The sequence below is a fragment of the Mauremys mutica genome, chromosome 17 (genome assembly GCF_020497125.1).
Source record: "Mauremys mutica isolate MM-2020 ecotype Southern chromosome 17, ASM2049712v1, whole genome shotgun sequence".
Taxonomy (NCBI): domain Eukaryota; kingdom Metazoa; phylum Chordata; order Testudines; family Geoemydidae; genus Mauremys; species Mauremys mutica.
Window position 1 is genome coordinate 6350389 of NC_059088.1, and position 13692 is coordinate 6364080.

A 13692-nucleotide genomic window follows, 5' to 3' on the forward strand; every position below is an offset into this window, starting at 1 on the left:
GGACGTCAGCCTGCGGGGAGGGGGAGGGGCACGGGGAGGCGGCTGGCCCAGGCCCAGGTCCACAGAACGGCGGGTTGGCAAGCGGGGAAGCAAAGGGCAGCAACTGCAGCGGAGGAGGGGGAAGGGGCAGAGAAGGGGTCGCGTCCCCGCGTTTCACACAAGGTGGCGGCAGGGGGGAAGGGGCAGAGGAGGGGGGGAAGCAGCAGAGGGGGGGGAAGGGGCAGAGGAGGGGGGAAGCAGCAGAGGGGGGGGAAGGGGCAGAGGAGGGGGGGAAGCAGCAGAGGGGGGGGAAGGGGCAGAGGAGGGGGGGAAGCAGCAGAGGAGGGGGAAGGGGCAGAGGAGGGAGGGGGAAGCAGCAGAGGGGGGGGAAGGGGCAGAGGAGGGGGGGAAGCAGCAGAGGAGGGGGAAGGGGCAGAGGAGGGGGGGAAGCAGCAGGGGGGGGGAAGAGGCAGAGGAGGGGGGGAAGCAGCAGAGGAGGGGGAAGGGGCAGAGGAGGGGGGGAAGCAGCAGAGGGGGGGGAAGGGGCAGAGGAGGGGGGGAAGCAGCAGAGGAGGGGGAAGGGGCAGAGGAGGGGGGGAAGCAGCAGGGGGGGGAAGGGGCAGAGGAGGGGGGGAAGCAGCAGAGGAGGGGGAAGGGGCAGAGGAGGGGGGGAAGCAGCAGAGGAGGGGGAAGGGGAGGAGGAGGAGGGGGGGAAGCGGCAGGGGAAGGGGCGGAGAAGGGGTCGCGTCCCCACGTTTCACACAAGGCTGCGGCAGGGGGACACCAGCCACGCGAACGTCCCGTCACCGAGCCCATGAGCTGGGGCCCCCGACGGGATTAACAGGCAGCAGGTGCAAGATGAGCCCAAGGACGTCATTTCAGCCTCCGCACAGCGACCTGGGGAACTCACCGCCGGGGGATGCTGCGGAGGCCAAAGGGCGGGTCCATCCGTGGCTACTAGCCCAGGTGCTCAGGGCCACGACCCCTTGCTCGGGGGGTCCCTGAGCCCCCGACTCCCAGGCGCTGGGAGCGGCCGCCTGGGCCGGGCGCACTCGATACCTGCCCTGTTCTGTTCAATGCCCCGGCGCAGCCGGGCTCGAGGGACCGCGGGGCGAATCCTGCGCCCAAAATTACAAACTCTTCACACAATACCTGGGAATTCTGCACATTTCCTATGTCAAAGTAACACACCAGCATCATGCCGGTGTCAGTGATTTTGGTCATTTATTTCAACATCTCCAAAGCAGTGAGAAGGCAGGGGGGAGTCGGGGGAACGGAGGAGCTGAGGGAGGGGGAAGGAGCCTGGGAGTGAACCTGGAGGGTGTTGGGTGTGGGGGCGAGAAGGGTTTTTTGTTAGGGAGTTGGGGAACCTCCCCCTGCAGACCCGCCTGACCCCAACCCCTCCCGTTCAATCAGGCACCTCTGCCCCAGTCCCTGCACCCCCATCCCCATGGGTCTCTGCAGCCCCCCCAGGCTCAATGCTGTCCCCCCACTAGATCCTGAGCCCCAGGCTGAGACCCCCAGCACCCCTGGGTGCCCCACTCTGTCCTAGCCTGGCTCCGCGGGCAGGGGTGGTGATGCACCCGGCTCCGGGGGAACGTGCAGCACTGAGCATGCACAGATGTTCTCCCCCCCCCCCCCCCACACACACACCCAGCTCTGTCCAGGTATCTATTCCAGGGACACCATCACAGGACCTGATCACATCAGCCACATGTCAGGGGCTCGTTCACCTGCACATCTACCCATGTGATCTGTGCCATCATGTGCCAGCAATGCCCCTCTGCCGTGTACATTGGCCAAACCCGACCGTCTCTGCGCAATAGAATCAATGGACACAAATCTGACATCAGGAATCAGAACATTCAAAACCAGCGGGAGACACGTCGACCTCTCCAACCACTCAGCGACAGAGCTGAAGGGGGCAATTTTGCAACAAAAAAACTTCAAAAACAGACTCCGAAGAGAGACTGCGGAACTGGAATTAATATGCAGACTAGATACAATTAACTTAGGTTTAACCAGAGACTGGGAATGGCTGGGTCATTACACTAATGGAATCTATTTCCCCATGTTACGTTCTCCCCACACCTTCTATGGGGCATCTCAGTTATCACGTCAAAGGCTTTTTTCTCCTGCTGACGACAGCTCGTCTCAATCGCTCGGACTCTCCCGGTTGGTTCGGGTACTGCCACCTTTTCCCGTTCCCTGTGTGTGTCACTAGCTCCTGTCTGTGCTCCTGTCTGTGCAGCCGGGGAAGTGGCTGTAGCCCAGGGAAGCTCAGGCTCAGATAAACGTGTTAGTCTCTACGGTGCCACAAGGATCCTGTGCGTCTTACACCCCGAAAACACAATCTGCCCTTTTGTGCTGCAGTTCCGCCCTTTTCCCACCAGGGGACGCTGTGGCGCCAGAACCGCCGGCTGTGTCCTGGTGTCCCAGCGGCCCCTGGTGGGCAAAAGGCGGAACTGCAGCACTGCTGGGGCTGGGATGGTTTTTATGCGGGAAAGGAGGAAATGCTGCGGGGCAGATGGATTCTGCGTGTCCCCCCGGGCGACAGGCGGGAGCCGGGCTCCCCAGACTGGGACCCCTCGGCTCTTACATGGGGGTCAGAGAATCTCAGGGTGGGAAGGGACCTCAGGAGGTACTAGTCCAACCCCCTGCTAAGAGCAGGACCAACCCCAACTAAATCATCCCAGCCAGGGCTTTGCCAAGCCTGACCTTAAAAACCTCTAAGGAAGGAGATTCCACCCCCTCCCCAGGGATCCCATCCCAGTGCTGCACCACCCGCCTAGGGAAATATCCACCCTAGAGCCCCCCCCCCCCCCCGGGGTGCGAGCTGCCAGCCTCCCCCCAACCCCGCTTTGCCTCCAGCGTTTATAATGGGGTTAAATGTATAAAAAGTGTTTTAACTGATAGGGGGGGGGGTCGCACTCAGAGGCTTGTCACCAGGGCAAAAGTTTGAGACCTGCTGGGCTAGAGGGACCGTTGGTTCCCCCGTAGCAGCTCCGGGGGGGTCTGAATTCTCCCCCGCTCAGGCACTGGCTCGGCCCCGGGTCTCCGGGGGAAGCACAGGCTGTAGCTGGTGCTTTCAGCGCCGCTCCGGGGTCGGGACTGGCCCCGTCGCCCCCGGGAGGAGCTGGTCTGGACGGTGCCAGCTCCTCCACTGGTGGACGCTGGCCAAGAACCCAGCCGGGGCAGAGAGGGACGGGGGATGTGGAGGGAGGTTAAGGTGCCTTAGAAGAGCCGGCTGCATGCAACTCCCTGCTGCACCACGCTCCTGCCGCCGCCGCGTGCCTCAGTGTCCCCCCTGTGGTCGCAGAGCGGTGCCGACTCCAGGGAGCTCTGGCCCTTGGGGGCTCACCGATGATCTGCCCCCCCCCCCAATCCAGGCTGATTACAAAGCAGGAGGAGCGGGGGAGGGTCAGATGCTCCTTTCTATTTCCCTCCCCGGGATTTAACTTCCACTTTTTAAAGGAGCCGTTTCGCCTCCCCTGCTTCTCACTTGTCGTTTAGCCCCAGTGGCTCGTCGCTGGTTCTCTCCCGCTGGGTTTTGAATTTGGGGGACACATTGAAGTTGAGCCTCTGTTATGGGGTCTAAAAACCTTTCCCCGCAGCGTGCAGAGATTTCACGTTTGGGGCTGAACCTTTTCATTCCTGTCTCACCAGCCTCCTCCTTTTTGGGTCGTTCCCCTTTCGGAAATGAAATGCTGCCGCGTGGGGCCGCCGGGGTGTCCCGCCCCGGGGATGTTACATGGAATTATATTATGGTCACTGTTACCAAGCGGCCCAGCTCCAGTCACCTCTTGGACCGGATCCTGGGCTCCACGTAGGACTAAATCAAGAACTGCCTCCCCCTTGGGGGTTCCAGGACTCGCTGCCCCAAGAAGCGGACGTTTAAGGTGTCGATAAACTTCATCTCTGCGTCCCGTGCTGGGGTGAGGCACCCAGGCCATATGGGGGAGCTGAAATCCCCCATTGTTATTGAGTTTTTTTATCGCCTCTCTAATCTCCCCGAGCATTTCACAGTCACTGGCGCCTGGCCAGGTGGGCGGTAACAGGTCCCCACCGGGATGTTCTTCTCGCGCGGGGTTACTAGCCGCAGAGACGCTCTGCTGCAGTTTGGTTCATTTAAGATTTTTACTCCATTTGATTCAGCTCCTTCTTTCCCATCAAGCGCCGCTCCCCCACCAGCACGACGGGTTCTGCCCTTCCGCTGGGTTTGGACCTGGGATCAGCGTCCCACTGAGCAGCCTCATCCCCCAGGTTTCTGTGAGGCCCGTTACACCAACCTCCTCCCTGAACACGACACACTCCAGCTGCCCCAGCTCAGTATTGAGACTCCCAGCAGTGGTAGAGAAGCACTTTAAAAACTTGTCTCCTTTTCGCTCTCTGCCGGGGGTTACAAGATGAATTTAAATGGGCCTCTCGTTTATGGGTTGTTTCTGATCAGAGCCTGCCGGCATTTGATCATTTGCCATCCTCTGGGCCTCACTCGGACACAGATTCTCCATGAACAGACCCTCCCTCAGGGCTGTCTCTGTCCCAACCAGGGGCTCCTCAGCACCTGCAGGGTTCCCCCGGCCCTTAGCTTAAAAACTGCTCAACGACCCTTTTAATGTTACGTGCCGGCAGCCTGGTCCCCATGCGGTTTGGGTGGAGCCCAGCCTTCCTGTCCCGGCTCCCCCTTGCCAAGGCTCCCACCTTCCTAGTGAATCTAAACCCCTCCCGGGGCCAACCTCGGAGCATTCAGCCCCCTGCTCACCCCAGGAGCTCCCCGCAGCAAGTCCCTCTGGGCAGGGCCCCTGGGGAGCCTCACACCCCCCCAAAGGGCCCTGCCCCCCCACCAGCAAGTGACACTAATGGCTTATTAGTCACGGGGAGCAGGGGGGACCCCTGGCTGGGAGCTGTCTCTGTGCATCTCGCGTCCAGGGGGGTGTCTCCATCACTGACCCTTGGAAAATCGCCGTGTTTGGCCAGCAGAGGTTGGGATTAGACCCCGGCCTGGCGCCACGTTGGCAGAGGGAGCCAGGGCTCCTGGCCCAGCAGCGCTCGGCTCACGCAGCCTCGGCCCAGCCGTGGAACCGGGGCAGCGGAGCGGAGGCTGAACGGCGGAGCTGGGCTCTGAGTGGCAGCGAAGACACAAACGCCCGCGCTGCCAAACGGAGCAGCCGGAGCCCAGCGGTGCCCGAGTGCAAGTGGCCGCCCGGGGCTCCTCCTCCAGAGCGAGCGACTGGGGAGAGTCCCAACCCGCTTTGCAACCTTGGCCAGGGGCCGAGCCAGCCCGGCGGGGCCCGTGTCCCTGTGTTACGGCCGCTAAGACCAGCTCTGGCCCAGGCCGAAGCTGGGCGTGGACAGGGCTCCCGGCCCCCAGGGACGAGGAATCCCTCCGTGCTGCTCCCCCCCGGCACCCGGCTTCCTCCACAAGCCACCGCTCCAGACCAGGGAAGAGCGGCAGGCGGGAAGGGACCCTGAGGTCACTGCACCCAGCCCCCTCGCAGGGAGACGGGGCCAAGGGACCCCAGACCAGCCCTGACTCCTCCAGGGAGGGGATCCCGCACCCCCGGGGCACCCGCTCCCGGCTGAAGCGGCCGTGGAAAGCTCTCCCCAACGTCCGGCTGAGACCCCCCCTTGCGCCCGCAGACGCCGGCCCCTCGCCAGGGACTCGGGAACATTTGCTCAAAGCCGGTTGGTCTAAGATGGTGAAGACCCATCAGGCCCCCACCCCGTGTGCTGCAGGCTGAACCCGCCCAGCTCTTCCCGCGGCTCCTCCGAGGCCGCGAGCTCCATGGGTCGTTGTGTAGCCAATGCCGGGGGCCACAGCGCGGTGCCCACACCCAGCCCGGGGACCAGCGCCCATAGAGCAGACTTGTTACCAGCCCCCCTGGGCTCAGCACCGCCCCCCCCAGCCCCCCGAAACCAAGGGAGCCGAGCTCCTGGCAGCTGGACGAACACAACAGCTGCCGTGTCTCCAACCTGTCCCTGCCCCCCAGCCCAAGGCTCCACCCCTGCCTGCCCAAAGCGCCGCAGCCCCCTCCCTCGGGGGCTGATTTCCCCTTTCCGGGGGCTCCTCTGGGGAAGGGGCGACAGGTGGGGAGACTCAGCAGCTCCTGGGAGAGCCAGAAGGGGCCACCCAGGGGGGCTGGAACCATCGCAGCCCATTAAATGAGTCCCAGGCCATTTCTCCCAACCCCCACCCCGGAAACCTCCCCCCGGCCCCATGCTGCCAGCCCCTGCTTCTCCCCCCACCCCCCAGAAACCTCCCCCCGGCCCCGCGCTGCCAGCCCCTGCTGCCCAGAACCTGGGACAGGCGAGAGGAGCCTGGCGCCAGCCCCCGGGACAGGCTACATTCCCGCTAGCCCAGGAGCTGGCGGGACGGGGGGATTACGAGCCAGAGGGTCGAGGGACTCAGACAGCAGGTTTCTAGGCCTGGAACTGGCACAAACCAGGCCCTGTGCAAGGCGACGCTCCCCTCAGGGCAGCCCCGAGGCCGGGAGCCCCCACAGGCAGCCGAGAAGCCAAGTGCCCGGGGCGCACTGGGGTTTCCACACTCCCACGAGGGCAGCCTAGACCCCCCCCACGCCTGCAGGGCGGCCGGGTCTCGGCGCTGGCCTGGAGCCGGAGCGAGCGGCCGCCCCCGGACACCCCCGCCCTGCGCCTCGGGGAAGCAGCAGGAGTCTCTGCGGAGACCCCGGGGGGGAGAGCGGCCCAGGTTGCGGTGACATTGGTGCTGCAGCGATGGCGGTGCGGTTCCTACACACTCCCTTGCCCTGCTGGGGATCCCCCAGTCTAACACACAGCCCTGCTTGGGGTGGGGGAGGGGGACGCTCTGCAGACACCCAAGATGGTGACATCTCCCCGCCCACCAGAAAACACCCTGGGACACACACACCCCCAACTCACCCCCCAGGGCCACCAAGTGACGGGAAGAAGGGGACCAACTTTTGGCTACCTGGGGACTTCACACAAGCGCCGGAGCAGAGATCCCCCCGCCCGACAGAAAGCACCAGGCCTCCGGTGCTGATGCGCCCCATCCCCAGAACGGGCCGGCTGCGAAGCCCACGTGGTGCCCCGCTGCCGGCCGCCCCAGCGCGAAGCCTCGCAAAGGAACAGGCGCAGGCGTGAAACAGGAACCGGGTTTTATTCTCTGACGCTCATTTTAATGTTTCTTGTTTGCAGCTGCCACCTGGAAGAGAGAAGGCGGATGAGAGCCATGCCGGAGAAGGGGGGGAGAGACAGCCTAGGTGCACCCCCCACCCCCAGACAGGTTGTGGGGGTCACACGGCCACTTCGCGCAGAGCCCAGCAGGGAGCGAGGGAGGAATGGGGACACTCAGCACTATGCGGCCGGGGCTGCTAGCCAGGGCACCAAAGGCAGCGGCTGGCTCTGTCCTGGCCGTGGGGCTGGGAGAACGCCCCTCGCCATGCTGCCATGGGCTGAACTACACCCGCTTTCAGGGACCCTGAACGCACGGGCGGGGTCCCCGGGCCCTACCCAGCACACGGGGGTGGGAACGCAGCCTTACCTGGCCGGCGATTCTGTCCAGATCTCTCTGTCCCTGGGGGGTGAGTTTGCGACCTCTGGCAGGAAACAGGAAGGGTAAAGAATCTGCCACTGTGGACTAACGCTCTCCCAGCGCCCCGGCCCCTGGAGCCGGCTCGGCTGCTGCCCGTGCCCACCACGCATTGTTCAGATCAGGCTCCGATGCCCGGCGCGCTCAGTGTAAACCCGACAGGCTGCTCCGAAACCCGCCTCCCCTCCCGCCCAGCAGCCACGTCCGTCCCCGTCACGAACGGCCGGCCAGGCCCCTCGACACTCACCCGTCCTGATCCTTCTCCACCATTTTCAGCCCCTCCAGGGCCTGCAGCACCCGCCTGGCCACGCTCTTGGAGCCGCGGCTGAAGTGGCTGGGCATGACGCCGTTGCGCTGCCGGCCCCCATAGATCTTGGTCATGGAGCCGACGCCGGCACCACCACGGAGGTACAGGTGCCGGGCTGTGGAAGCTGCAGAACCACAGGCAGAGCCCGTTAGCCTGGCATCCCAGCGGCTGCTTCCAAGCCAAAGCATTAACACGCCCCCTCCCCCACCGCACAGCCTCTCTGAGCAGCCGCCACGGCGGGGGAGCGAAGGCGCCAGGGATGGGTCCAGCTGCGACCAGGAGACTCACGGGGGTCAGGGCTCCAGCTAGGAAGCCGGAGGTGCCGGAATCGCCGCACAGGGCAGAGTTCCTCCCGCCACCACCCGCTCGGGGTTCCCTGCACGACTCCCGCAGGCTGCAGGGCTGGTGAAATCAGCGCACACCCCCTGGCAGCGAGCTGACCCCTCACTCACAAACCCAGGGCAAGGGGGGCTGGGATCAGAGCCCTGGAGGGTTCGGGGCACAGGACGTGTTCGAGAGCCTCTCGCCAGCCAGAGGAGGCTCCCAGCCAGGCAGGAAAGGCTGCGGCGCAGAGCTGAATTCAGAGCCCGTTCCTTTGCCCTTCGTGGTGCGTTCACAAGCCAAGCCAAGAGTCACAAACGAGCCGGCGCCCGGAGACTCCAGAGGAACCGCGGCGGCCATGCCCATGGATCAGAGGCACAAGGCCACAGTCCCTCACTAGCAACGCAGGGTGATCGCGAGTCAGGGCATCTCCTCCCACACACCCAGCAGGACCGAACACAACCCACTTTTCAGTGCCTAGCGCTCAGATTCCGGGTTCAATGGGCGTTTGCTGGCTGAGGCGCGCGGCCGCCCCTCCCCAGGACACACCACACGAGCCGAAGCCCCCGAGAAGAGGCGGCAATGCCAGCCGCGTGGGAGGGACGTGGGCTGTGACTCCCCAGCCCATTCAGGGGTCACTGCTCCGCTGGTTCGGGGGGCAGACGTGCCCCTGGTGCCATGGGCAGGGCTGGGATTCTTACCTGCTCTGGTATAGAACCAGTTCTCGTCGTACGGGGCCAGCTCCTTGTGCTTGGCCAGCTTGACCGTATCCACCCACTCGGGCACCTTCAGCTTCCCTGACCTGGAAGCAAGGCAGAGACAAGTCAGCCCAGCTCCCGGGCAGCCCAGCCGGGGTAGCGCTGCGTGTGGCCGGCGAGGGGCGGCCAGGCCCGCAGAGGAGACTTCCCGGGGCCAAGGAGCACAGGGACCCACAGGCCCCTCCGGATCCAAAGGGGCATTTGGGGAGAGGAAACGTAGCCTGGGCCGATCCGCGGCAGCGGCCTCCCCGGTGCGAACGAGCCGCGTCCGGCCGCTCCACCCGCCCCCGGGGAAGGGAAACTCACTTCTTGAGGAAGGCGGCCAGGGCCCTGACGAACTCCTGCTGGTTCACGTCTTTCACCGTGACCCCGGGCATCTGCGAGACAGGAGACCCGCTCAGCGCTGCGCGGGGACCCGGCGGCAGGACCGACCCGGCTGGGACGGGGGGGGGAGACCCCGCCCGGGGGGACCCCACCCCGCCCTGCACCCCCCCGGCCCTGCACCCCCCAGCAGGGAGCGGCCCTGGGACGGGGGGGGAACCCCGCCCTGCACCCCCCCAGCAGGGAGCGGCCCTGGGACGGGGGGGGACCCCGCCCTGCCCCCCCCAGCGGGGAGCGGCCTCTCCAGCCAGCCGGGGCGGGGCCCCCCGACCCCCCGCCGTGCGCACGGGCCGAGCCGGGTCCCGCCCCGCCAGGCGCTGCGGAACCCAGCAGTTACTGCGGGGGCCGGGCCGGGCCGGGTTACTGGGACCCCCCACGGGGCAGCGGCCGCACAAATCCGGATCCGCTCAGCCCGGCCCCGGCCCCCCCCCCGGCCCGGCCCGCAGGGCAGATCGGAGCCCCCCCCCCCACGGGGCCGCCCCCCCCAGCGCCTCTCCCCGCTCCGGAGCGCCCCCTCCCACCCCCGGGGTGAAGCGGGGGCTCCCGGGGGGGGCCGGGGCCGGGCGGGGTCCGGGGGGGGCCATGGGGGGGGGGTCCCGCGCCCGGGGTGAAGCGGGGGCTCCCGGGGGGGGCCGGGGCCGGGCGGGGTCCGGGGGGGGCCATGTGGGGGGGGTCCCGCGCCCGGGGTGAAGCGGGGGCTCCCGGGGGGGGCCGGGGCCGGGCGGGGTCCGGGGGGGGCCATGTGGGGGGGTCCCGCGCCCGGGGTGAAGCGGGGGGTCCCGGGGGGGGCCGGTGCCGGGCGGGGGGGGCCATGCGGGGGGGGGGGTCCCTGGCCGGGCCCAGCCCCCCCGCTCCTCACCTCGCTGCTGGCTCCGCGCTGCCGGGCTCGGAAAGGGCCGTACGGGGCCGCCCGCCCTCAGAACACGGGGCCCCAGATCCCGCGAGAGCCGCTCGCCCAATCGCGCCCCGCGAGAGCTGCGCCCGGCCAATCGCTGCCGAGCGGGAGAGGGGAGGGCGGGGCCCCGCGGGGCGGAAGTCAGGGGGCGGGGAAATCAGTGAGGGGCGAAGCGCCGTTTCGTCACCCGCTGCGGGGCGGAAGCGGGGCTTGTCCGGAACAGCGGGGCGGAAGTGTGACGTCACATCGGTTCGTCGTGACATTACAGCCTCGACGTGTGATGTAACCGCATCCAATCCCATGACATCACAGCATCCAAATGTGATGTAACCGCGTTTGATCACAGTCTTGTGACGTCACAGCGACTCATTGTGACATCATCTCAACTTATCACAGTCTCATTGTGACATCACAGCGACTCGTTGCCATGCTGGGGAGTTTCATTGGGTCACTTTCACTGTTGCCGGGTGGCTCGAGCCAGCCCCTCCCCCCCACCTGGGAATGGCCTGCGCTGGACCGAGCCACGGCCCAATCCCCCTCCCCCCCCGCCAAGCCCCCCCCCCAGCCAGCCAGTCCCCCCCACCCCACCCCCACCTGGGAACAGCCTGTGCTGGATGGGAGCCGTGGGACGTCCCCCCCATCCAGCCAGACCCTTCTGAGCCCCCCACCCCCCAATCCGGAAACATGCTGCCTTTGATGGAGCCGTGGCCTGTTCCCCACCCCAAACCAGCCCCCGCCCCAGCCAGTCCTTCCCAACACCCCCCGCCAGCTGGGAACCATCCCCTCCCCCCGAGCCAGCCAGTCCCTCCCAGCCCCCCCCGCTTTCTCCCCCCACCCAGCTGGAAGGGAGCCCTGGCCTGTTCCCCCCCCCCCGAGGCAGCCCATGGCCCCGCTCCCCTGCCCTTTCCCAGAATCGATTTAACAAACATTTGGTAAAAGCAGGAGGCCAGTCACGGGACGGTTTTATTGCCCGGCAGCAGGGTCCATTATCCGCCCGACAGCTGCGTGATCGATCCCTGCCACCACTTCTTCAATAATTGCTCCGTGAGCCGGCGGGAGCCCCCCTCCCCCCGTTTTCCCTGCTCGCGCTGGCTGGCGGGGCTGGGTGCCTCCGACTCGCCCAGAGAGCGGGAACCCATGGCTGGAGCTCAGCGTAAGCCAAGCAGCTCAGCACCGTCCAGGATGGGGCCAGTATTTAACAGACAATAACCCCAGGGACACAAAGCCAGGAGAAGAAAACCCAGCCCCTGCTGGGGGGTTGCCGAGGGGGCAGGCACCAGAGATTGGGGGGGAGCGTCACCCCTTCCCTTTACCAATAGGACAGGGAGCTCGGCGGGGCGCTACGCCGGGATCGGGGAATAAGGACCAGGGTTGGGCCTTGGTCCCTCTTATCTTCGGCCGCTGCGGCCCTGGGGCTGAACCTTGGCGCCGGAGCAGCAGGGGACGTAGCGGAGGAGGACGGACCTGAGCGCCCGCCCGAAGTCCTTCTTCCTCATGGCGTAGACGAGCGGGTTGGCCAGGGAGTTGAGGTGGGACAGCAGCACGGCCAGGCGGTCCAGGGCCGCGTAGCTCCGGCAGCCGGGGCAGAGGAGCCGCACGCAGTAGATGACGTGCAGCGGGATCCAGCAGAGGCAGAAGATGCCGAGCAGGAGGAGGAGGGTGCGCGCCATGTGCAGCTCCCCGCGCCTGGCCGCCCGCAGCGGCTGGGCGAGGAAGTGCTCGCGCACCAGCCGGAAGAGGTCGGCGTAGATGCCCAGCAGGGCGCCCAGGGGCAGCAGCGTGCAGGCGAAGAAGACGAAGTAGACCAGGTATTCGGGGGTGAAGACGGAGGTGAAGGAGCAGCGCCCCAGGTGGTCGTCGTGCAGCTGGCTGTAGGGGGGCGCCGCGCGCACGCCCGGGTACACCTTGGAGAGGAAGCCGCCGTAGGGCTGCTCGCGGGCGATGAGGACCACGGGGACTCGCTCGGCGGCAAAGCTGGCGGCCAGCGTCCGGTTCCCCTCCACGTAGCGCCCCAGGCGGTTCCAGCCCATCATGGGGGAGAGGCCGATGAGCAGCGAGAGCAGCCAGCACAGGCCCACGGCGCCCAGCACCCGGCCCTTCCTCACGTGCACAGCGTAGCTGCAAGGAGAGAGCGGGCTCAGAGCCTCGGCACCCCCCTGCTGGCCCCGGTGGGCTCCAGCTGCCCGGCAGCCTGGGCAGAGCCACTCCCGCCGGGATGGCCTGGCGCGCCCTGGAGCCCATGTGCCAGCGCTGCCTGCCGGATGGGCGGGTGCCCCCCGCGGCCTGCTAGGAGCCGCTCAGCCCCCAGACCCACCGGGGGCCACAGACTGGCTTGCCCGGCCCCGGAGCCAGCCAGCTGGCGTGTCCCGCTGCCCCTTGGCTGGGGAACTCCCCACGCCCCCACCCCCGGGAGGCCCTGCCCCAGGGGGCCCCGTCTCTCTTGCCTGCTGGGCAGCCGGATTTTCAGGTGGGCGTTGAGCGCGATGAGCAGCAGCAGGAGGACGGAGAACTGGGTGGTGACCAGCGGGAAGCAGGCGAGGAAGAGGCAGGTGTAGAAGCAGAGGGTGAGCTCCAGGCTGAGCACCATGGAGAAGGGGATGGCCAGGGCGCCCACGCCCAGGTCGGCCAGCGCCAGGCAGGCCACCAGGCAGTTGGTGACGCTCCGCAGCTCCCGGTGCAGGCAGAGCGCGGCGCACACCAGCAGGTTGGTGCCCACCACGGCCAGGGCCAGGAGCCCCTCCAGAACGACGAAGCCGAGGGACAGATCCATCGGGGCAGGGGCGAGGGGGCACCCGCCAGCCCTGCTGCCGAAGGGAGCGTCCCCTGCAGCCCGGGGATAAGCGGCTGCGTTTGCCAAGCGATCCCTGAGCAAACAGATCGGGGCGGTGGAGAGCGGGTGCCGCGTGGATCGATCCGGCTCCCACGCGGGTGTCAGGCGCCAGCTGGCGGCGGGAGAACGGCAGGGACCAGCGAGGTGCCTGTGGGTTTGGGGAGCAAGCGAGGGAGCGGGCAGACTGAGGCGCTGCTCGCGTGGGGGTGGGGCGCTGGGGGGGCCCCGCTTGGGGGGGCAGGGGTCCCCTCACCAGAGGTTCAGATAAACGCCTGACTTCCAATTCTGGCACTTCAGCGGTTCGCCCCTCACAATGAATGCAGGGCTGGGAGCACCCTGGGGCAGGGCCCGGCTCTGGGTTCTGTGTGTGTGCAGCCCCTGGCGCGCTGGGGTCCTGGGCCAGGACGGGGGCTCCTGGGCGCTACCGTAATACACCTAATAGCAACCGTAACGTGCAGCCCCTGGCGCGCTGGGGTCCTGGGCCAGGACTGGGGCTCCTGGGCGCTACCGTAATACACCTAATAGCAACCGTAACGTGCAGCCCCTGGCGCACTGGGGTCCTGGGCCAGGACGGGGGCTCCTAGGCGCTACCATAATACACCTAATAGCAACTGTAACGTGCAGCCCCTGGCGCGCTGGGGTCCTGGGCCA

The 13692-nt window shown here is 66.9% G+C and overlaps 2 protein-coding genes across 2 annotated transcripts; both read right to left on the bottom strand.

Annotated features, from left to right (window-relative positions):
• Positions 1-7098: 7098 nt before the first annotated feature.
• LOC123351632 (40S ribosomal protein S19) lies at positions 7099-10263 on the bottom strand. Its single transcript, XM_044991119.1, has 6 exons — positions 10176-10263; positions 9242-9312; positions 8879-8979; positions 7797-7980; positions 7502-7556; positions 7099-7162 (listed from the first exon to the last, which is right to left on the bottom strand). Exons 2-6 carry the CDS (start codon positions 9310-9312, stop codon positions 7136-7138), a joined length of 438 nt encoding a protein of 145 aa, XP_044847054.1. The 5' UTR covers positions 10176-10263; the 3' UTR covers positions 7099-7135.
• Positions 10264-11599: 1336 nt separating this feature from the next.
• LOC123351872 (adenosine receptor A1-like) lies at positions 11600-12981 on the bottom strand. Its single transcript, XM_044991556.1, has 2 exons — positions 12656-12981; positions 11600-12329 (listed from the first exon to the last, which is right to left on the bottom strand). Exons 1-2 carry the CDS (start codon positions 12979-12981, stop codon positions 11600-11602), a joined length of 1056 nt encoding a protein of 351 aa, XP_044847491.1.
• Positions 12982-13692: the final 711 nt, after the last annotated feature.

Coding starts and splice junctions, on each gene's coding strand:
- LOC123351632 (XM_044991119.1), bottom strand. CDS start 9,312: ATGCCCGGGGTCACGGTGAAAGACGTGAACCAGCAGGAGTTCGTCAGG. Junction 7,981..8,878: donor CTGGTTCTATACCAGAGCAG/GTAAGAATCCCA, acceptor GTGGTTCTGCAG/CTTCCACAGCCCGGCACCTG. Junction 7,163..7,501: donor TGGACAGAATCGCCGGCCAG/GTAAGGCTGCGT, acceptor TCTCTCTTCCAG/GTGGCAGCTGCAAACAAGAA.
- LOC123351872 (XM_044991556.1), bottom strand. CDS start 12,981: ATGGATCTGTCCCTCGGCTTCGTCGTTCTGGAGGGGCTCCTGGCCCTG. Junction 12,330..12,655: donor AAAATCCGGCTGCCCAGCAG/GCAAGAGAGACG, acceptor CTCTCCTTGCAG/CTACGCTGTGCACGTGAGGA.